The sequence below is a fragment of the Hevea brasiliensis genome, chromosome 9 (assembly GCF_030052815.1).
Source record: "Hevea brasiliensis isolate MT/VB/25A 57/8 chromosome 9, ASM3005281v1, whole genome shotgun sequence".
NCBI classification, from domain to species: Eukaryota; Viridiplantae; Streptophyta; class Magnoliopsida; order Malpighiales; family Euphorbiaceae; genus Hevea; species Hevea brasiliensis.
This window is the reverse complement of record NC_079501.1, coordinates 86,650,401-86,675,511: the sequence shown is the minus strand read 5'-3', so window position 1 is coordinate 86,675,511 and position 25,111 is coordinate 86,650,401. Positions and strand designations below refer to the sequence as shown.

The following is a 25,111-nucleotide window of genomic DNA, read 5'->3' as shown; positions in this document are numbered from 1 at the left end:
CTATTATATCATATTTTAGTCCTTGATTTTTCTTATCTTGGCCATTGTTTTGATGATGATTCAACTCTTGCATCTTTTCTTTAGCCTTAGAGTTCTTTTGTTATTTGACAAATTGTGGTTTTGATCGATCTTTTGCTAAGTGTTGTAGAGGCTAATTTTTTTTTTTATATGTTTTTATCTTGATAATGGATCTCGACTCTAGTTTTTTCCACTTAACACTACAAGTCCTTAGGTTTGTTTAAGCTTATAAAAAAAAAGAAGAAGAAAGAAGAAGGAGATGACCTTTAGATGGTAGCTATTTACTATGGTAGCTTATGTCATTTTTCTGTTAGCTACTTATCCTTTTCAATAAAAGTAACTAAATTTAAACAAAAGATAAACATAGTATAAATTTACAAATTGAGAAAGTTTAACTCAATTTACAAATTGAGAAAGTTTAACTCAATTTGTTGTGTCATTTCTTCCCAAACATGTCTAATTAATGCTCTAAAAAGAAAAATATTATTAGTGGTTCAATGTCATTGATATGGTAAAAGAGGATGATAGAGATATTGGAGGACAATATTAAAAAGGCTTTAGTGGGATGTTTAAGGCTTCTGTGCTTCCTTTCAACATTTCTATCACCTTACTCATGGATGGTCTCTTTGACGAAATTGTTTGAACGCACCACAAGCCAATCATTGTCGATTTCCTAACAATTTCATTCTCGTCAATAGAAATCTCACCATACAATTCAGATTTATTGCCTTGCTCAAGTTGTTTATAAAACCAATGTGGAAAATATTTCTCACTTGTATGATTTATTCCAACATCTTCCTCTCTACCTCCAACCATGTTAAAAACTATCATACTGTGGCTGTAAACATTAGATTTGGATGAAAATCAGCCAAACTTTCTACTGAACATTTCCGAAGTTATATACCCAATAGTTCCTCTAGTCTCTAATATGGATACAATACTATCCTTTCTGATGCATGATTTTGCAAGCCCAAAATCAAAAATTTTAGGACAAAAATTTTCATCAAGAAAGATGTTGTGAGGCTTTATGTCAAAGTGCACAATCCTTGTGTTGCACCCACGGTGTAAGTACTCAAGTCCTTGAGCTATTCTTATAGCAATTTGGTACATAGTTTTCCATCCCAAATGCTTGTCACCACTCTTCTAAGGACTTCTATAGCATATGAACTTGTGAAGAGATTCATTTGGCATAAACTCATAAATTAGAGCTCTTTTCTTAACCTTAAAAGAGAACCCCAAGAGAGTGACAACATTAATATGAGAAGTTCTACTAATGCTGGCAACCTCATTGATGAAATCTTACCCTTCTCCATTAGATGCATTCAAGACTTTCACTCCTACAAGCAACCATCAAAAAGCTTTCCTTTGCACATGTTGCCATAACCTCCTTGGCCAAGTTTATCTTTGAACAAATTGGTCATTTTCTTCACTTCTGAAAAACTATGATGTTTTACAACTAGAGGTCTATGGTTTTTGAAAAAGGTCTCAAGATCTTGATTATTCTTTAGGATCTTCTATAAGGAAATTATTGATGAAACTGATGGAATCTTCTTGAAACAACAAATGAATGCACAAATGATTAAAATTCCAGCTATTCCAAGGGATAAGCCTATAGCCAATTGCAATTAATGGAAGATGAATATGCCAATCACTTGTTTTTTTTTTTTTTAAATTAAAATAAGTAGGCAACTCTATATTAGAAAAAATAATAATTTTATAAAAATAGCCATTTGAATATTTTTGTCTCTTAACTTTGGGATACATTTGGAAATTAAAGCAAAATCGAATAATTTAACTCAACTTCTGTTTGATTAATTTGAAAGTTTAAAATTTTTAAAATTTAATTCTTTTAGTTAAAAAATAAATAAATTATTTTAAAAGGAATAAATTCATACAAAAATGATATCATTTTGTAAGAATTTAATTCACTTACATAAATTTAAAATATTTTTATCTAAATTATATATATATATATATGTGTGTGTGTATGTATGCATTTTTAAATAATAATAAAGTAAAATTAGAATATAAATTATTAGTGGTTCAACATTATGTCATTGACATAGTAAAAGAGGGCGATGGAGATCTTTGAGGACATTATAAAAAATGCTTTGGTGGGATGTTTAAGGCTTCTGTGCTTCCTTTTAACATTTCTATCACCTTACTCATGGATGTCTTTTTGACAGAATTATTTGAACGCACCACAGGCCAATCATTGACAATTTCCTAACAATTTCATTCTCATCAATGGAAAATCTCACCCAAAAATTCATATTTATTGCCTTGCTCAAGTTGTTTATAAACCCAATATGGAAAACATTTCTCACTTGTATGATATGCTCCAACATCTTCCTCTCTACCTCCAACCATGTCTAAAAACATCATATTGTAGCTATAAACATTAGATTTGGATGAAATTCCACCAAAATTTTTGCTGAACACTTCTGGAGCTATATATTCAATGGTTCCTCTAGCATCTAACATGGATACAATACTATCATTTCTTATGCATAATTTTGCAAGACCAAAATCTAAAATTTTGGGACAAAAATTGTCATCAAGTAGAATGTTGTGAAGCTTTATGTTAAAATTCACAATGCTTATGTTGCACATATGGTGCAAGTACTTAAGTCCTTGGCATAGTTTCCCATCCCAAATATTTGTCACCACTCTTCAAAGGATTTCTAGAGCATATGAACTAGTCAAAAGATCCATTTGGCATAAACTCATAAATTAAAGCTCTTTTCTTACCCTCAAAAGAGAACCCCAAGAGAGTGACAACATTTATACTAGCTTTTAGAGATTGAGGGAGTGATTCACGAAAATTTACCCCTCCTAACTTTCAGAAGTTAAGGGAGCATATTGACTAGGGACAATAAGATAATACTATTTTTTTTATATATATATTTAACAACTAATTCAACAACTATTTTTATCAAATACTTATGCTTTAAATCATTGTATAAATAACTAATCCCTAACAACTAATATTTAATAATTAGTAACTAGTAAAATAGCTAACATCTACTAAAATAAATAACAACTAATATCGTTAAATATGGCATAGAAAACATAAGGATCAGCTTCTTGTTCCTATTTTTAGTCACTTTTTAAGGGAGATCTATCTTGTTGCTAATAGTCTTTCTAAACAAGGGGTGGGTAGACAATCTAATTTTGTTGCACGATTAGATTGATTGATGCATCACATTATTGCCATCTTTTCTTTAGCCTTTCAATCATTATTATTCAATAAATTGTGGTATTGGTCGATCTTCTTCTAAGTCTCATACAAGGTTGATATTTAATTTGATGATGTGTTTATATTGTCTACTAAGTCTTTAGATTTGTTTAAGCTATTTTATATTTTTTAAAGGAAACCTTAATATGGTTTCAAAAGCTACTTACTAGGGTAGCTTATCTCAATTTTGTGTTAGCTAGTTATTTTTTTTTTTCAATCAATATTTTGTAAGTCCAAAATCTAGTTATTCTTTTTAATAAAAATAATTTCAAATAAAAGATAAATACCATACAAATTTTCTAATTGAGAAAGTTCAACTAAATTATTGGGTCATTTCCTCCCAAACATGTCTAATTAATGCACACACACGCACAAAAAAAAAAAAAAAGGCTTTTCAACACTATGTCATTGACGTGGTAAAAGAGGATGATGGAGATCTTGGAGGGGAAGATAAAAAATGCTTTGGTGTGATGTTTAAGGCTTTTGTGCTAACTTTTAGCATTTCTATCACCTTACTCATGGATGGTCTCTTTGATGGAATTGTTTGGTTGCATCACAGGCCAATTATTGTCAATTTCCTAACAATTCCATTATCTTCAATAGAAATCTCACCATACAATCTGGATTTATTGCCTTGCTCAAGTCGTCTATAAACCCAATGTGGAAAATATTTCTCACTTGTATGTTTTGTTCCAACATCTTCCTCTCTACCTCCACCCATGTCTAAAACCATCATACCATAGCTATAAACATCAGATTTCGATGAAACTTGCCAAAGTTTTTGCTGAACACTTCCAGAGCTATATATCCAATAGTTCCTCTAGTCTCTAACATGGATACAATACTATCCTTTCTGGTGCATAATTTTGCAAGCCTCAAATCAGAAATTTTAGGATAGAAATTTTCATCAAGAAGAATGTTGTGTGGCTTTATGTCGAAATTCAAAATCCTTGTGTTGCACCTACGGTGTAAGTACTCAAGTCCGTGAGCAATATCCTATTTTGGTGCATTGTTTCCCATCCCAAATGAGGATCACCACTCTTCAAAGGACTTTTGTAGCATATGAACTTTTCAAGAGATCCATTTGGCATAAACTCATATATTAGAGCTCTTTTCAGACCCTTAAAACAAAAACCCAAGAGGGTAACAACATTAATATGAGAAGTTCTACAAATTCTGGCAACCTCATTGATGAATTATTGTCATTCTCCTTTAGATGCATTCAAGACTTTCACTGCTACAAGACGACCATCAAATAGCTTTCCTTTGTACACGCTGCCATAACCTCCTTGGCCAAGTTTATATTTGAACTAATTTGTCATTTTCTTCACTTCTGAAAAGCTATACCTGTTATAGCTAGAGGTTCACGGTTTTTGAGAAAGGCCTCGAGATCTTAATTACTCTTTATGATCTTCTGTAAGGAAATATTTGATGAAATTGATGGGATCTTCTTAAAACTAAAAATGAATGAACAGGTGATTAAAATTCCAACTACTTCAAGAGTTATGTCAGTAGTCAATTGCAATTAATTGGAAATGAATTAGGTAGCTAGGTAGGGGAGGTTATTATAGAAAACCTTACAATTATTAGCTATTTTCTTAACTACTTAAAATTTATTGAAATATTGATAAATTATTTTCCAACTTAGAATTTAAAGTAAAATTTTCTGATTCAAAGATAATTGAGAAAGAAAATTTATTATAATATTTTGATTTGTTGAATTGAAAAATAAAATTATGGAAAAAGTTTTAGCATTACTATTTGATGGTTTAAATAAGATATATAAATGTGGTCATTAAGCATATCATCCTCCTAGTTTTGCGTATATAAATTGAGTTACACTTCTTAATTTCTTTTTTTTTGAACAAGTTTTATTTAAAATTAAAATAAAGTGGCAAATTTATATTAAAAAATAATAATTTTAAAGAATTAGCCATTTGAAACATTTTTGTTTCTAACTTAGGGACATGTTTGGAAATTAAAAAAAAAATGAATTTTACTCAACTGAATATCTATTTGGTCCATAACAAGTTTAAAATTTATTTTTTTAATAAATAAATAAACAAATAAATAAATTATTTTAAAAAGTAAATTCATATAAATGTGATATGATATTTTTTAAAAATTTAATTTATTTAATGAATTTTTTTATATTAAAAATTTTAAATGCTCTTATCTAAATCATATTTTTCTATAAATAAAAATAAACTAAAATTAGGACATAAACATATTTAATTTAGTTTTTAATTATTTTAAGTAATATAATTTAAATAAATTTTAACTATCATTTTAAAATTTATTCTAAAATGATTAATTTGAATTATTTTTAATTGAATTAAATTGAATTGAATTTTAAGCATAAAAATCATTCTAAATGTTAAAAAAAAAAAGGAAGCATCATACCAATAACAACCTTCAGAGGCAACTCGGTCGACCGTTGCCTACAACAAGACAAGATAAATCATAGAATTTAAGCTTCCTAACATCAACCTCACGGTAATGCTTTATGCATGGATCGACCCCATGTAAAATTTATTTATTTATTTATTGTTGACGACCCTTAGGCTGAAAAGTGTGTTAAATTAATGCATGCTACCCTCCTTGAAGATTCCAAGCTGCTTCTCCCATAGACTGTTGACAAGTTCAAAGTAAACGTGGAACTTAAACAAGGCTATCATCTAAGCTGTTGTCTATGTATAAGCTTAGATTAATTGTACTTTTAAATCAAACTAAAAATTATATGTAAAATCATTGAAATGAAAAAAAAAATTATAATTTAAATTTTCATATACTAATGTTAAAAGAATTCTTTTGAAATTCTTAGGGGTCATTGCTTCATGTTCCAGAAAAAGCTAAGAAAAAGCAAAGATGAGAATGCGTTATGGTCTGATCAAAATATGCACTGCCCCTGCTCTTATTACCTAATTAACAATATGTCCTCGATTTACCATACGCTAGTAGTTCTTCAAAAACAACAATAAAACATATGGTTTGTGTTTACATCACAATTTAATTTTAATTTTTTTAAGCTTTAGTTAATTAATGGTCTGAATATTAAATTAAATTATCAATTTAATGTGATTAAGCTCATAGTTCAAGCTGACAGAAGACTAACAGTCAATGAATATTAATTATGTGGAGTTAGTCTAATTAAATAATTATTTGTATAAATGGGTGTTATTTATTCAGTGTCTAAAAATATCTACTGAAGATAAGCATGGAAGTAGAGTAGTGGGCAAGTGGAGAAAGTAGTGTGGGTGAGTGGTTGTGGGCGGTTACAAGTGGTTGTTGCAAGTTGTGAAAGTGAAGTAGTGGTGAGAAGAAAGTGACTACTAGTGGAGAAGGTGGTAACCACCCAACTTGGTTACCAAGCAAAATTTTTCTATAAATTGACGTACTGGGCAGGAAAAAAACACACACAACCAATTAATCAACATTTGACAGACACAATGTCTTAACTCAAATTTTCTCTAGTTCAAAAATCTTTACATTTTTAAGTAGTTTTTTTATTTTTTCAGCCAAGCAATCAGTATTTTGTGTTTTAATTCAAGTAATCAATTTACATTTTTGTTAAACATATTTCATTTCTTATAAGTAGTTTTTTCAATTTTTAATGCAAATTATAGCTTTCTTATCCATATGTCCTTTCAAGCAGTTAGTCCATTAAATTTTCACTGTTCAATTTACTTTTCAAGCAATGATTTAATTTCCTCTCAAGCGATTATTTACTTTTCATGTACATATTTATTTTTCTAAGCGATCAATTTACTTTTCTGTAAAACAATCAATTTACGTTTTTAATGCATAAATATACTTTTCCTGCAAAGCGTTCAATTTAATTTTCCAATGAACATATTTAATTTTCAATCAAGTGCTCAATTTACTTTTCTAACGCAACATTTACATTTTTCACAATGATCAATTTACTTTTCAAGCACACTTTTACTTTTCAATTCACAAGCCTCCTATCAAGTTTTCTCAAGCAATTAAGTTCTTATCCATTCTCATAAAAACTAAACGAGTAGATATCCTAACGAAGCGCATCCTAGTGGAGTTAGGTAAACTAAGGGAAGATTGGGTCCTTTCTTTCCTGTTAATCATTATGTTTAGAAGTCAGACTGGCACACATTTATTTCATATTGGGATCATATGCATCCTTGGCACACTCGTATTCAGTTCACACGTGAGGAAAGGCCACACGTGTTTTTAAAATGTGTAAATTGAGTAGAATCAATTTCACAAAGAAGTAGCGATTTGGCATGCCTGTTGCACTCATTTCATATAGGCATTTTAGGATAGTTTTGTATCCATTTTGCCCTTATATTTTAGTATATTTTATATTTTTAGCTTTATTTTAGCTTATTTGTTAACTTAGTTACTTTATATTTGATTTTTATAATTTTGTTATTTTTTATAGGTTTTTGTGGCAAATTGAGGGTCCATGAGTGCATTAGGAAGTGGTTTGAAGAAATTTAGAGTTCTCTAAGCATGGAAGAAAGTTGAAGAAATCAAGCCTTGAAAGATCAAGTTAGCCGAAATTTGCTTGAAACTTTGCTTATGATGCTGCTCAGGGTATGTCATATTGCCTAACCTTAAGTCGCAAGTCAAGCACAGCTTAAATCCTACACATTCAAGCTTTCATCCCAAAACTTACCGAGCATTGCTTGAGATCCTGCTTAGGGTAAGCAGCAGTGCTTAAGGTGCAACACAGGTCAAACTGAATGTTAAGCATGAGCAGAAAAACTCATTTTATTTCAAACCTGCCGAGATTTACTGAGGGTCTGCTTAACCTTAAGTAGACAGTGCAACCACAGGCCGAAAATTGCTGAAGGAGTTGCTTAGGGTAAGCAGTACCCAAAGCAGACTGTCCAAAACGTGAACAACTCTGCTGACTTGGATATTTCTGCACCTCATTTTCTATCCACTCCTTGGCTCTCATCTATTTTTAGGGCAACTTTTGGGACCATATAAAAGGATCATTTTCTAGTTTTTGCCATAAGAGGAAACAATAAGAAACAAAAGGAAAGAAAATTTACAAATATAGAGAGGGAGGAGGACGCCATCATTTCTGAGGAAGAGGAGCTGCAGCAACCATCTCTGGAAGCTCTAGAAATCAGAGTTTTGGGTTCTTCTACTTGGGTTTTTCTAGTTTTAGTTCTCTTATCATGTTTTTCTTTACTTTTTCATCAATTTCTCTTGTAAATACCAACATGAGTGAGTAAACTCTTTGGATTTCAGAGTTGGGAAATATGTTTTAGATTAATTTGTAGATTTGGACTGGTTATTTCCATATTTTATATAAATATGAGTTTTGATTCATTCCTTGTGTGCTTGATTTACTTGCCTAATGTTGGTACCCATTGGGTATTGTGTTAATCTTTGATTGAAGGACTGAAATGTGAAGGTCATTGATAGATAATCAAGGATTAAAACTTAAAATTACTTAGATTTAGAAATAAAATAGGGTTTTAAGAGGAATTAATGATTGGTTACAAAACTTAATGTGTTTTAAAGTAATAAAATATCATACGAAAGTAAGTTTGGTTATTTTAGAACACAATTTGGTTTACTTGAAAAAGATATCAAATAAATTTAGAATCAATCACCTTCAAACTCTATTTTTCCTTAAATTTGGAATACCAAGACAAATCTCAATTAATTTATGCATAAACCCCCAACTTTGAAATCATTTTTTATCATAATTAGACTTTGATTTAAATTACCCGTTATTAATTTAGTTCAATTACATCTAGATTTAGAATTTATTTGCTTGCTCTTTACCCATTTCAATTAGATTCATCAATTTACTTTGCTCATTTACATTTACCATTTATTCTTCAATCATTAGCCCAAATAATCACTTCATTGATAGTTTGGTACTCAAACAATAAATCCTCGTGGGAACGATACAAGTGGACATACTTGTGGACATACGCATCAAGTTTTTAGTGCCGTTACCGGGGATTTGATTTTTGTTTGATATTGAACGATTATTTGTTTGGTTAATTTGGGCATTTTATTTTATTTTTAATTTCTTTTACCATTTTACTTTGAAATTTTGGTTAGTTTGTTTTTCAGGTACTTTTATTTTATGAGAAGGATAAAAAGTAAAGAAATTAATTTATTCTTTGATCCAGAAATAGAAAAGACAGCAAGAGCTTTAAGAGCAGAAGCTAAGAGGAGAAAAGCTGAATTTAAAGCTCAATAACAACAAGAAAGAGCACAAGAGTAAGGGCAACTACAAGAAGAAATGGCCAACAATAGTAACAACTATTCTGTGAAGGGTCACGTCTATCCTAACATTGGGGATTTCATGCCAAGTATTACAAGACCAAGAGTAGAAGCTAATAATTTTAAATTGAAGCCTGCACTGTGCAAGATGGTACAACAATTACAATTTGGGGGAAGTCCAAGTGAAAGTCCACATGTACATCTAGCACACTTTCTTGAGATCAGTGATATGTTGAAGATAAATAGAGTTTCTGATGATGCAATTTGACTCAGGTTATTCCCTTTCTCTTTGAAGGACCATACAAATAAAAGATAAATACCATACAAATTTTCAAATTGAGAAAGTTTAACTCAATTTGTTGGGTCACTTCCTCCTAAACATGTCTAATTAATGCACCAAAAAGAAAAAAAAAGTTTTTCAACACTTTGTCATTGATATGGTAGAAGTGGATGATGGAGATCTTGGAGGGGAAGATAAAAAATGCTTTGGTGGGATGTTTAAGGCTTCTATGCTACCTTTTAGCATTTCTATCACTTTACTCATGGATGGTCTCTCTGATGGAATTGTTTGGATGCACCACAGGCCAATTATTGTCAATTTCCTAATAATTTCATTCTCTTCAATGGAAACCTCACCACACAATTTGGATTTTTTGCCTTGCTCAAGTTGTCTATAAATCCAATGTGGAAAATATTTCTCACTCGTATGATCTGTTCCAACATCTTCCTCTCTGCCTCCAACCATGTCTAAAACCATCATACCGTAGCTATAAACATCAGATTTGGATGAAACTCCACCAAAGTTTCTGCTGAACACTTCCGGAGCTATATACCCAATAGTTCCTCTAGCCTCTAGCATGGATATAATACTATCCTTTCTGGTGCATAATTTTGCAAGCCCAAAATCAGAAATTTTGGGATCAAAATTTTCATCAAGAAGAATGTTGTGAGGCTTTATATCAAAGTGCACAATCCTTGTGTTGCATCCACGGTGTAAGTACTCAAGTCCTTGAGCTATTCCTATAGCAATTTGGTGCATAGTTTCCCATCCCAAATGATGATCACTACTCTTCAAAGGACTTTTGTAGCATATGAACTTGTCAAGAGATCCATTTGGCATAAACTCATATATTAGAGCTCTTTTCTGACCCTCAAAACAAAAACCCAAGAGAGTGACAATATTAATATGAGAAGTTCTACTAATGCTGGCAACCTCATTGATGAATTCTTGTCCTTCTCCTTTAGATGCATTTAAGACTTTCACTGCTACAAGACGACCATCAAAAAGCTTTCCTTTGTACACACTGCCATAACCTCCTTGGCCAAGTTTATCTTTGAACAAATTGGTCATTTTCTTCACTTCTGAAAAGCTATACCTGTTTACAGCTAAAGGCCCATGATTTTTAAGAAAGGCCTCGAGATCTTGATTATTCTTTATGATCTTCTGTAAGGAAATTATTGATGAAACTGAAGGAATCTTTTTGAAACAAAAATTGAATGCACAGGCGATTAAAATTCCAACTACTCCAATGATTATGCTCGACCAATTGCAATTAATGGGAGATGTATCATGTAGCTATGTAGAAGAAGTGATCATAGAAAACCTTACCATTATTAAATTATTAGCTATTTTCTTAACTATTTAAAATTTATTGATTCTTAAATAATGATAATTTAATTTCCAACTTAGAATTAAAAAAAAAAAGAATTTCTTGATTCAAACATAATTGAGGAATGAAAATTGAAATAATACTCAATTTCATTCCTGTACAATTTATTACGGATGTCCAATTTAGCCTTATTTTAGCTTTTTCAATTTAAATTCAAATCAATCCTGCCTTCTTTAATTGAAATTCACACACCAACTGTTTAAATATTTATTTTTTTTAAATATTAAAATATTATTTTATACTTTATAACTGATTTAATTAAAAATATAAAGTATACTATTTTTATATTTTCACATTACTAATTAAATAAAAATATTCTTTATATATTTTCATATAATTAATTGAAAATAATTATAATTAATTAAAATAAAAAAATACAAGAAATAATATTTTTTGGTCCATATAATTAATTAAAATATAAAATTAAAATCATTATAATAGTTAAAAATTAAAAAAAAATTATTTTGTATTTTCATATAATTAGTAAAAATTAAAAAAGTAAAAATATAAAATAATGTGAAAAGTAATAAATTATAATTAATTAGATAACATTAAAAAATAATTAAGTAATTTATTAACAATAAAAAATATTAAAAAATATGAATAAAAAACTAACTTAAGCTGTGGTGCATGAGTTATAAATTTTTTATTTTTGAGTTAAATTGAGCTTAAATTTAAAATTTTAAGTTAATTTAAATAAAAAAAAATTAAAAGTAAAGTAAAAATTATAAATATATATAGCAAATAACAACAGTGAAGTCGAGTATTATTCCAAAGAAAATTTGTCATAATATTTGATTTGTTGATTTAAAAAAAAAATTATGGGAAAATTTTTACCATTATTATTTAATGGTTTAAACAAGATTAATTTTATCGTCATTAAACATGTCATCCTCTCATTTTTTTTTTTGTATAAAAATTGAGTTACACTTCCTACTTTCTTTTTAAATTAGTTTTATTTAAAATTAAAATAAATTAACAAATTTATATGAAAAAAATAATAATTAAAAGAAACAGATGATCGAAAAACTTTTGCCTCTAACTTAAGGACATGTTTGGAAATTAAAATAAAAATGAATTTAACTCAATAGAATTCTATTTTGATGAATAAAAAGTTTAAAATTTTTAAAATCAATTCTTTTAGTTAAAAAAATAAATAATTTATTTTAAGAAAATAAATTCATATAAATATATATATTTTTTAAGAATTTAATTTGTTTAGTGAAATTTTTTATATGAAAAAATAAAGTACTCTTAAATCGTATTTGTTTATAAATAATAATAATTTAAAATTTGAATATAGACACATTTGTTTTATTTTTAATTATTTTAAGTAATATAATTTAAATAAATTTTATCATTTTAAAATTTGTTTTTTGAATTAAAATTTTTTAAGCAGATTAAATTGAATTGAATAAGCATAAAAATCATTATAAATGGGATTAAAAAAATAATAATAATGGGAAGCATCATACCAATAACAATCTTCTGAATCACATTCGAACCACCGTTGCCTACAACAGAACAGCATACACCTATAAATCATAGAATTTTAAGATATATATATATATATATATATACAATCGCGCCTAAATTCAAGCATGTTGCACTCCTTGAAGATTCCAAGCACCTGGAATTTTCTTCATGAAATGATGGATTTTGCAATCAAATGACTGTATACCTATCACATGTAATACTGGGATAAATATATATGATTATTTTTATAAAAATTATTAAATTTTAATTTTTTTATAAAATTTATATAATTTTAATTTAATTTTAAAATTATTGTGAATAAAAATTAAAAATTTTTAAATTAATTTATTAACTTCTCAATTATTTTATAAATAAAATTATATAATTAATGAATATTTTATAAATAAAATTATATAATTAATGAATATTGATGAATAAAAAATGAGAAAAGAGACGAGGTGAAAACCGAGTGAATAATTAAATACTTTTTATGCATTTAAATTTTTTTTAAAAATTAATAAAATAAAATAATTTTATTTATAAAATAATTAATAGGCTAATAAGTTAAGTTGAAAACTTTTAATTTATATTTATATTGATTTTTATAAAGTTAAATCGAAATTTAATAAATTTTATAAAAAAATTAAAATCAATTTATTTTTATGAAAAAATATATAAAATTCCACAAAGGCCTAGGTTCAGTTGCAGAGAAGTCAACAAAGGCAGATTCCAAGCTCTTTCTCTCATGGACCGTTGACAGGTTCAAATTTCAAAGTACACGTAGAAAGCAAACAAGATATTCAACTCGTATTTTTTCTTAAAAATTTTCTGAATGATAAAATGGGCAGAACTGAAGAAAGTAGACTCTTATGCTAATGAACAGAGCTGATCACAGGCAATAGATTCAGATTTTACCGAAAAAGGAAAGGCAAGGCAAGGCCTAACTGGATTCCTAATGATGGCAATTCATACACTAATGCTATATGTGCAGTCTAATCAGAATGTGCACTGTTCTTGCTGTTATTACCTAAACATTAAACAATGTGTCCTCAATCTACCATATGCTAATAGTCCTTCCTATCCCTTCGATCACCAACAACAATAAATCATATATGGTTTGATAATTTTATCCATGCCTTTTGGTTTTTCACAAGTGAAGCTGGACACATTAGACAAGTTGGCGTACTAGAAGATGCGCAAATTGTTGATGAGAACCTAGTGTACTAGAAGATTTTTGTCAATGGCCTTGGTTAGATTTATATTAAAAGTAAATTATAATTTAATTTTTTTAATATATTTTTAAAAGTTAAATAGCTTATTTGTCCTTAAGAGCTTATTTGATTTAACTTTAAAAATATGAAACACTTATTTGATTTTGAGTTAATGGTAAAAAAACTATGAAGTTATCTAATTTTGTAATTAAATCCTAAAGTTTGTATAATTGTCAATTAAATACTCATGTTTGATTGATATCTCAATTTGGCTTGACCATTAATAAACCGTTAGTATGTGGTACTTGATAAGTAATTGTAATGGCATTTGTTTTGACTATTTTGGTTGGGAGTTACACTTTATAAGTTTTTTGATAGCTGATATTAATGAACAATTGATCAAAGAGAATGACTGCTTTTTTTTTTCAATTGTTTGATCCACCATATAATGGCCAGAGAAGAAGCTATTGCCATATTTGCTTCAACAAAAAAATGCTCTTAAGGACAAAATTATTGAGTTTGAGAAAATTAATAACAAATCACTGAGAAATGGATGCAACTTAGTGAACAGTATAATTAAAATGATCTAATAATTGATTATTTACAGAGCAAAGTTGAAGTGTTGATAAAAACAAAAAGTATAACAAAATTTGACTTGTAATTTTTTGTTTGTTGAAATATATTAATAGTTTATTGATGGTCGAGTCAATTTGAGATATTAGTCAAATGTTAAGATTTAATTGATAATTATGTAAATTTTAGAATTTAATTATAAAAATTGACAAATTTAATGGGCTTTTTTAACAATTAACCTTTTAATTGTTTTAAAAGTTAAAGGGCTTAATTAATGCATCTTACGTTCCTTGAAGATTCCAAGTTGTTTCTCTCATAGACTGTTGACAGGTTTCTCCCATAGACTGTTGACAGGTTCAAACTTGAAAGTAAACGTGGAACTTGAGCAAGAGTTTCATCAAAGCTTTTTTTTTCTATGCACAACTTAGAATAATTGTATTATTAAATCAAATTAAAAATTATATATAAACTCATTATAATTAAAAAAAATTGTAATTTAACTTTCCATATAATAATGTTAAAAAAATTTTTGAAATTCCTTGGGGCTGTTGCTTCCCCTTGTTCCAGAAAAAGCTTTGTGAGACAGAGACACTAGGTGTGTAGTGCTCACTGCTAATGAAAAAGCGAAGATGTGAATAGGGTTGTAAACAAATTAATCTGATTGTGAGCTGTTTGAAATTCGATTTGAAAGTTTGATTCGGTTCAATCCATTTAAAAAATGATCAAGTTTAAATTTTATTTTTAGATTTATTTAATAAATGAGTCAAGTTCAAACTTAGTAGCATTCGGCTCGTTAAAGCTTGCGAGTCGACTTATTTACAAATTGACAAGTTAACTCATGAATAGATTCGTTTGTAAAAATATTTATATTAATTATTATATTTCAATATATTATAAATATTTATTATTTTATTTAAAAATATTTTAAAAATAATATATTGTTTAAAATTATGATATAATCAATATATAAAATATATTTATTAAATATAGTTATTTGTAATTTAAATTTAATTTTTTATGAAAATTAAATTTTTTTATAAGAAAGCTAATTAAATTATGTAGATCAAATTTCATAGCCATGAACTTAAATTCACTAAATGAGTCGAGTTACACAATATTTGATTCAAAAAGAAGCTCGGTTTAGCTCAACTCATTTAAAATTCATTTTTTGAAACAAGTCAAGTTTAAACTTATAGATATTCAGCTCGAGTTTGACACGAGTTAACTTCAAGTTCGACTCAAATTTAAAAAAATTTTGATGAAACAAGTTTAAACTCTTTAAAACTCAGTTCGAGTTGATTGTTTACACCTTTAGATAGAATACGTTATGGTCTATTTCTAATCAGAATATGCACATATGAATCCACATTTTATCTAATTTTGATGATTATGGCTATGCTAATAGTATTCACTAACCCTTGAGGCAGAACGATAAATCATATGGTGGAAAAACACTTTTTTTATTTAGATGAGTAATGTTATGCGTACCTTTTGCTTTTGGACAATTATAAGGATAGGGTTGGTCACGGCAAAGACAAGTGAAGCGGAAAGTAGAAGAGTCGGTGCCGCATATCCCACCCGAATGCACACATTCATAGCACATTGGAATTGTCTCAAACATGTACGTTACGTTAAAACCTTCTCTCAAAACCTTACCTAAAGCTTCCATTCCACCGCCAATAAGTTGTTCAACATCCACCCTTGGAACCGGAACTTCTACCCTGATGTTACAATCTGAGGGGTCTTGGTTCCACTCGCTCAAAAGCCGATCAGTTGCATAAAATGCATCCCGTTGTTCGCCATTCACAGAACACGAAATTTTGTATGGAGTCGGTACCATCGTTTCGTTGTTTGAGCAATTGTAGAATAGGCTTACGTTTTCAAACTCCGGCACATAACTGAATAGAGTCTCGTTCAGATTTGTATTAAGAATCTCAGCAACACCAGGAGGAGAAATGTTTTCCGATAAATCCTTTCGAGAAATAATCATCACTCTTTCGGATTGATACACGAAATTCACATAAAATTCTTGATCTTTTATAGTTATAATAGGGATCGGTCCTTCTCGGCAGCGGAGCTTGAACCCTTGATAACCGCAGATTTCAGGTCGCTCATCGCTCCAGAAAGGATAAGAAAGATTTGACAGGTGTCCACACTGGAATGGTGTGAAGCACTCTCTATAAAACTCATCTTCTTCACAATAAGATGTTGGAACAAAGACTAAGAGAAAGAAGAAGGTGATGATGAAGTGTACATGGGGCAGCAGGAAGACACGGGCACCCATCTTTTTTTCCTCAGATAAGATGAAGGAGAGAAGAAATGGTAAGTGAAGGGGGTTTTTGATGGTAATATATTGTAAAATTAATCTAAAGTATCATTTTTCAAAGAAATGAAAGAGATAGGACAAGAAATGTAAACCAAGTGGCAAGAAATGAGTCCCTTTAGGAATTATGAATTATGCTTAGGAGATAGAGATGGCATTTAATTTGACCAAGACTTTGATGATTTGTTTGGTAGAAGATAACCGCAGATTTCAGGTCGCTCATCGCTCCAGAAAGGATGAGAAAGATTTGACAGGTGTCCACACTTGAATGGGGTGAAGCACTGACTATAATACTCATCACCTTCACAATAAGATGTTGGAACAAAGATTAGGAGAAAGAAGAGGGTGATGATGGAGTGCACTTGGGGCAGCAGGAAGACATGGGCACCCATTTTTTTTAGTAAAAATAAAAATAAGAGGAGATTGTTCAATTCCAACAGAGATTAGCAAGAAAAATGGGGTTTAAATGGAGATAAATTGTTAAAACAATTACTCTCATTTAATTTCAAAAAAAAAAAAAAAACTCTCATTTTTCCAGGAATTGAAAGTGATGGGAAGGCGATTTCTTCCAAAAATAGTGACCGTTACTTCTTTTGACAAGAAACATTGCTAGTGAATGACAACTCAATTTCACTTTTTTTTTTCCTCCTATAATTACACAAATGACACCTCAATTTAAGAGTGTATAATAATAAAATACTTAAATTATAATTTATAATATTAAATTCACTGATTTTTTATTTAAGTAATATAAAATTTCTAGAGACTTTTAGTAGTTAATCTTTAAATTATTTATGTTAATGTGACATTTATCAAATTAAAAAAATTATAATTTTATCAATTAGTAGCTTCAAGTAAATCGGTTTTGTACTCATGTGTCGCTATGCACAATTTAAATTAGAATAAGCGAGAGAAAAACTAAAGAGAAATTAGTTTAAAATATTATTTTTAATTAATTATTTTTTTGATAAATATTAAATTAATAGAGAGAAAATATAATTTTTTTAATTAAACAAGTAATATGTCAATAAAAATAATTTATATATTTATGACCATAAGAGAATTTTATATTACTTAAATTATAAATTAAAATTTAATATTATAAATTAAATTTTAAATATTTTATTATTATATATTTCTTAATTGCGATATTTTATTATTACATATATCTCAGTTGACGTATCGCGTATATAATGTACCATTTTTCCTCCCTACTCTCCCGAAAAAACTTGCTAAACCCTTGTCTATATGCACTATAAGACAAAAGCATATATATCTTTTCCTCCAAGGTCGCGATTACTATTTCCCCGCAGTGACGTATAAAATTAGCGATACACTAATTGTGCAGATAATTAAATCCAGGGAAAACTTGACCTCTTTCCGCGCCAATATGCAATGAACAGAAAAAATAAGACAAAAAAAAAAATTAGTTAATTAGTTTAAAATTACTAGAAAATTTATAAGCCACTAAATAATTTTAAATGCCTCAAATAATTTCGCAAAATACTCAGTGACAAATAAAATAAAAGTATAATATTGAGAAAAATTTGAAAAATCATAAAAAAATTCAAAAATTTTGAAATAAAAGAAAATATTTCCGAATAAAAAATTTGGGGTAATACAATCTCCATCTTGTATATGGTCTGTCCATCGCCAATTTTAGTTTGTCCATATCTCATCTCCAATATGATGATGACATTTTATTATTAATTCATTAGGCATATGAATCTGAATTTATAAATGTTAATTTGTAAGGCATATGAAATTGAAAATAGAGGATTCAGCTCCCTGATCTCATATGAAGCAAGAATTCCTAGAAAGAAAATATAGAGAATTTAAGAATGAAGAGGGAAATAGAAGAGAAATAGAGAGAGAAAAAATATCTCAAGTTTTTATTGATATCTTTCATGGCCTTGAGACTACAATCAGGTCTTTTAAGCAATACACAAGTAAAGAACTAACTATATACAAATAAAGAACTAACTAACTACTTTGCTTCATCTAGCACCTAATTCTATTCAAGATTTGACAAACTCTATAATATGTTGAAGCTTAAATACAATTTTAAGTGCTCCTTTCTTCACATTGAGGCTACTATAGCTGGATAACAATATCCACCAGCACCTACATGCTTCTGAAGATTTTGGCAGCTTGCCTGCAGTTGCCCAAACATAGCTGTAAGGACTCCTTTTAAACTTCTAGGCAATCAATAACAACTGTTCAATATAAGTGGACCTTTCTTCTGCCTTGAAGTCTAATTCACACTTATTAGTGGCCTTCAACATGGCTCCCTCATCCTTGTTAACTAGTAAGAAGTTCTCCTGGTTAAGATCATAGTACATCACATTTACGTCTTCTTGTACAACCAACTCATCAAAATTGTGGTAGTTCAATTCAACTAATGTAAGTGTTAGACTTATGACCAAAAATCCTAATTGACTTGGAAGACCTTTTCCCAATTTGAGTAGAAGAAATATTCCTTAATAGATTAGAGGTATATTTTCTATGTAGAGTTGAACTCCTATTTAGTGTTATTCTTAAATTGAGTGAGATTTCTAATCAGATTAAGATTAAGGAAATTAACACTATAAACAGTAAAATAGTGAAAAGGTCATTTGGCTTTGCCCCTGGAGAGTAGCTTTTTCTATTAAAGAGGGGGGTTTTCAACTCATGGTGTGGGGCTGTTGCCCATTATAAAGAGGGGATTTGCTAATTGCTGAGGATTTGGCTCTGCCCATTAATGAGGGGCTCTTGCCTATTGCAGTCCTATGAAGGGAAAGACGCTTTGGCCTAAGGTGGGGAAAGAGCATAATCCAATAAGAAGGGATTATAGCCCATTGTAGTTGAAAACACCCTTTGTGATGTAGTAGTTAAAGTAGTAAATATATTGGGTTATGTCTAGAGGAGACCAAAAGGACTAACTAATATTTACTATGAGTAGTTTGATATAAGGGTTCTCTTGGGTGTAATTAGGTTAATGGGTAGTCTAGCTTTAAACTTGTAATTGATGATTTATTGTTGATGATAGTGGAAGATAGCATGCTCGTGGATGTAGCCCTTTGTTGAGAGGGTGAACCACATAATATTAGTGTTTTGTATGTTTACTTTATTTTTTTATAGTTTACATGCTTTCACAGTGCACAATAATTGATATCAGAGCACGGGGATGATCTTGGTGAGTTTGGTTGAAGGTAGAGCTACTGCGACATGTAGAAAGTTGCATATGCAACAATGGTGATGGTGGAGAGTCAAAATTGAGGTGGAGCTCTTGATGCTAAATCAAGAAAGTAGATGCCATAAGATTTTTGGAAGAAAAAATCAAGTTACACCCAAGATGAAGATTGAAAAGGTTGATGATTTGAAGGGTTTAAGCTCAAGTATGGAGATTTGAAGATTGAAGACACCCAATAGGAGGTATGTAATAGTTGATAGATTTTGTGTAAAGGTGGAGATTGTTAGATTTATGACTCAAAATCCTAGTTGATCTGGAAGACCTTTTCCCAGTTTGTGTGGAAGAAATATTCCTCAATAAGATGGGGATATATTTCCTATATAAAGTAGAACTCATACTTTAGTGTTATTCCTAAATAGAGTGGGCCTCCTAATTAGATTAGGATTAAGGAAATTAACACTATAAATAGGAGAATGGTGAAAAGTTTATTTGACTTTGCCCATTGAGATTGGCTTTGCCCATTGAAGAGAGTGACTTTTAGGTCATGGTGTGGGGCTGTCATCCATTATAAAGAGGGGCTTTACCAATTGTTGAGGATTTGGCTTTGCCAATTAATGAGAGGCTCTTGCCCATTACAATCTTATAAAGGGAAAGATGCTTTGGCCTAAGGTGAAGAAAGAGCATAATTTAAGAGGAAGGGATTATAGCCCATTGTTGTTAAAGACACCCTTTTGGGTGTAGTAGTTAAAGTAGTAAATATATTAAGTTATGTCTAGAGGAGATTGACAGGACTAACTAATATATTTATTATGTGTAGTTTGATATAAAAGTTCTCTTGAGCGTAATAGGGTTAATGGGTAATATAGTTTTGAGCTTGTAATTAATGACTCCAAACCGATTCCCAATATAGCAGCAACTCAATCATGACTCCAAAGGTAGAAACCTAGAGAGGTAGATCTAAAGTACGACCATGTAGAAGACAAAACAACAGAAGCATAGGACCATAGACCCATGACCAACAGCATGCAGCAAGCCCATAGAATAATAACAATTTGAAATATATAACAGCAAACCAAAGAACAATGACAAAGTTAAACCAACACTTTAACAATAAGAGAGGGTAACATTGATAGTAAAACATGATCAAAGATAAGAACAAACCTGACAGCCTAATAGCAGCCAAAGGATCTAGAGAGTAACCCAAACTATTAGAATATAAACATATTTATCTAATTTTTAAAATTATTTATGTAATATAATTTAAATGAATTATATCATTTTAAATTTTATTTTAAATATATGAATTTTATTATAAAATGATTTGAACTAATTTTTTTAAATTGAATTAAATGAATTGAATTTTAGGCATAACAATCATTTCAAATGGGATTAAAAAAAAATTAAATGAAGGAAAAGAAAGTAATGGGAAGCACCTTACCAATGACTATCTTCAGTAGCATATTCGAACTACCATTGCCTACAAGATTATGGATAAATATGGATAAATAATAGAATTTTAAGCTTCCTTATATCAACACAACAGTAATACTTTAAGCATAGAATTAAGCAAATCACTCTTTCTATATTTTTTTGAGGTTTTAATTTTTAATAATTGGTCTAAAATGTTTGATAAATGTTTAAAATATTTTTCGTAAGCTGAACTGAATAATTGAATGCAGATTCAATGTCATCACTTTTTGATACTATATATATATATATATATATATATAAAAGCTCATAAAATCATATCATGAATTTAAAAAAGTAACTTAAAATTTTATTATTAGTTATTTTTTTAATATAATTGTTATTAATATCTGCCGACATATATGTTACTTGGTAAAAAATGCCACATATTTAAACTGATTTTATTTAAAAATATAAAATATTTAGAATTTAAATAGTATAAAGTATTTAAATTTTCATTTTAATTAACTTTTTATCTTCTTTTAATTATTAGTTATGAAAATATTTGAAATTTAAAAAATAAAAAATATTTATTCAACAAAATATTAGATGGTTCGTTTATCTAATCATATAAAAATTTTTTTATTAAATTTAATTATTAATATTAGATAATGTTGGAATTAATAATTTACTTTTAGTAATTATTGACATTAGATTAAAAAAAATACATTTACCCAAAAAATAAGGTAATAAAAGTTTCTACAAGAATGCTTATTTTCATTATGTCCCTTATCATTTCATGACGAACTAATAATACTAATGTTTAAAATTTTAATAAAGTTTAATTTGTATTTAACATAATTAAAAATTTTAATATTAATAAAATCTTAGTACAATTTTAAAAATATAAAAGATATATATTAAAGGATATTATTAAAATTAAATAAAAAATAATTCATGCAATACGTGCACAATAAGATTAGTTAATCAATTGATATGTGACATGGCAAAAATTGTTAATTAATTCATAGATAATGATTATTTAAAGGAGGAGGGTTGCGGTAGGTGACAACCAGCGTAAAAATTTCGTTACACCTTATGATATGCATTTAAATGATATAAACGTTGGGGCGTCCTCTACTAACGACACGCTACATCGGAGCCCGGGTGTAGTGAGAAATATGCAAGGGTGTAGGGCGTTCACCGAGAGCGACGCGCCATGCCGGCGCCCGGGTGTGGTGTTAAGTGAGCAAGGGTTCCCACATCATAGACGGGTGTGGGTAAAGAAGTTAGTCCATAGGAAAGATAGTAGAACAAATAGTGAAATAGAACACAAGATAGATATAAAAAATAATAGAAGATATCATAGAAAGAGACCAATTAGGAAGGAGCAGGTTAGGAGGAGGATTAGGGTTGGTACTTGGAATGTTGGATCACTTACAGGAAAATTAGTGGAGCTTGTGGATACCTTGGAAAGGAGAAGGGTGAATAATGCTTGCATTCAGGAGACTAAATGGGTAGGAGAGAAAAGTAAGGAAGTGGGTAATTCAGGGTACAAACTGTAGTTTACCGGAAAGGAGAGAAATAAGAACGGAGCGGGCATAATCATAGATAAGACATTGAAAGATGCAGTAATAGCTGTGAAAAGAGTAGGAGATAGAATTATACTAGTAAAGCTAGTACTAGAAGGAGAAATAATAAATATAGTTAGTGCTTATGTTCCACAAATAGGACTAGACAGTGAGAGTAAACAAAGGTTTTGGGAAGATATGGATGATTTACTGCAAAGCATACCGAATAAAGAGAATGTTTTCATTGGTGGAGATTTGAATGGACACGTAGGAAGTGATAGGCAAGGTTACAAGAATGTTCATGGAGGTTTTGATTTTGGAAGTCGAAATGAGGAGGGAAAAAGTATTTTGGATTTTGCTACGGCATACGACCTAATACTACCAAATACCTACTTTATAAAAAGAGAGTCACATTTAGTGACTTTCAAAAGTGGGTAACATAGAAGCCAAATCGACTTCCTCTTAACCAGGAAGACAAATAGAGCTCTATGCAAGGATTGCAAGGTCATTCCAGGAGAGGCTTTAACAAGTCAACATCGGTTGGTGGTCTTGGATGTCAAGTTTAGGAACAATTCAAGTAAGGTCAGAAGAAATAGTGTAGCTCGAACAAAGTGGTGGGCGTTCAAAGGAGTAAAGCAAGTGAAGTTCAAAAATGAGCTTTTTCAGTCCGAAGTATGGAAGTTGGATATGGAGGCCAATGATATGTGGATACAGATGGCATCAAAGATTAGAGAAGTAGCTAAAAAAGTACTTGGAGAGTCTAAAGGACATGGACCACCCTTAAAAGAGAGATGGTGGTGGAATGAGGAAGTACAAAAGGCAGTGAAGAGAAAAAGGGAATGGTATAAGAAATTACCTAAATGTGATAATAATGAGGCATATGAACAGTACAAGATAGCAAAGAAAGAGGCAAAAAAGGCAGTTAGTCAAGCAAGAGCACAGGCCTTTGAAAAGTTATATGAAAAACTTGGAACTAAAGAAGGGGAGAAAGATATTTATAGATTAGCAAGGAGGAGAGAAAGGAAATGTCAAGATCTCAATCAAGTCAGGTGCATTAAGAATAAAGAAGGAAAAGTGTTGGTGAAAGATGAGGACATTAAAGAAAGATGGAGAAATTATTTTAATGATCTCTTTAATAATAGTCAAAATGGTAATAGAGTGAGTATAGATTATAGAACAATAGAAAAGAATGTGAATTATACTAGAAGGATTAGATCTTTAGAAGTAAAGAAAGCACTTAAGAGAATGAAAGTGGGTAAAGCCTGTAGACCCGATGAAATACCAATTGAAGTGTGGAAGTGTTTGGGAGATATGGGAGTGGCATGGTTAACTAAATTATTTAATAAGATTCTAAACTCAAAGAAAATGCCTGATGAATGGAGAAGGAGTATCTTAGTACCTATTTTTAAAAATAAGGGAGACATACAGAGTTGCTCAAACTATAGGATAATTAAACTCATGAGCCATACTATGAAGTTGTGGGAGAGAGTTGTGGAGCATCGACTATGTCATGATACTTCTATCTCTCTCAATCAATTTGGTTTCATGCCCGGTCGTTCAACTATGGAAGCGATTTTTCTCATTAGAAGCTTGATGGAGAAATATAGAGATGTGAAGAAAGATCTACACATGGTTTTTATTGATTTGGAGAAGGCTTATGATAGTATTCCAAGAGATGTCTTATGGAATGTGTTAGAAGAAAAGAGGGTATCTATTAGGTACATACAAGTGTTGAAAGATATGTATGAAGGAGCAACTACTATTGTGCGCATGGTGGGAGGGGATACAAGAGATTTTCCGATCTCAATTGGATTACGCCAAGGATCAGCCATAAGCCTTTACCTTTTTACATTAGTTTTAGATGAATTGACGAAACATATACAAGAGAGTATTCCTTGGTGCATGATGTTTGCGGATGATATTATTCTGATAGATGAGACACTAGGAGGAGTCAATAGAAAGCTAAAGCTTTAGAGAAGTGCTCTAGAGTCAAAGGGTTTTAAGTTAAGTAGAACGAAAATAGAATGCATGCATTGCAAGTTCAGTGAAGGCCAAACTGGTGATAGGGAAGGAGTTAGTTTGAATGGAGTGGTACTGTCTCAAAGTAATCACTTTAAATATCTAGGCTCAGTCCTTTAAGTAGATGGGGGATGTGAGGAGGATGTTAGTCATAAGATTAAAGCCGGATGGTTGAAGTGGAGACGTGTCACCGGAGTTTTAT

The 25,111-nt window shown here is 29.9% G+C and overlaps 2 protein-coding genes and 1 pseudogene across 2 annotated transcripts; all 3 read right to left on the bottom strand.

Moving 5' to 3' along the window:
* Positions 1-3,631: 3,631 nt before the first annotated feature.
* LOC131182930 (PR5-like receptor kinase) lies at positions 3,632-5,768 on the bottom strand (annotated as a pseudogene).
* On the bottom strand, positions 5,577-16,343 carry LOC131183275 (LEAF RUST 10 DISEASE-RESISTANCE LOCUS RECEPTOR-LIKE PROTEIN KINASE-like 2.1). Its single transcript, XM_058153877.1, has 3 exons — positions 15,906-16,343; positions 12,633-12,671; positions 5,577-5,887 (listed from the first exon to the last, which is right to left on the bottom strand). The coding sequence occupies exons 1-3, from the start codon at positions 16,255-16,257 to the stop codon at positions 5,817-5,819; spliced, it is 462 nt and encodes a 153-aa protein (XP_058009860.1). The 5' UTR covers positions 16,258-16,343; the 3' UTR covers positions 5,577-5,816.
* LOC110651481 (LEAF RUST 10 DISEASE-RESISTANCE LOCUS RECEPTOR-LIKE PROTEIN KINASE-like 2.5) lies at positions 9,595-11,019 on the bottom strand. Its single transcript, XM_021806839.2, has one exon. The coding sequence runs from the start codon at positions 10,836-10,838 to the stop codon at positions 9,906-9,908; it is 933 nt and encodes a 310-aa protein (XP_021662531.2). The 5' UTR covers positions 10,839-11,019; the 3' UTR covers positions 9,595-9,905.
* Positions 16,344-25,111: the final 8,768 nt, after the last annotated feature.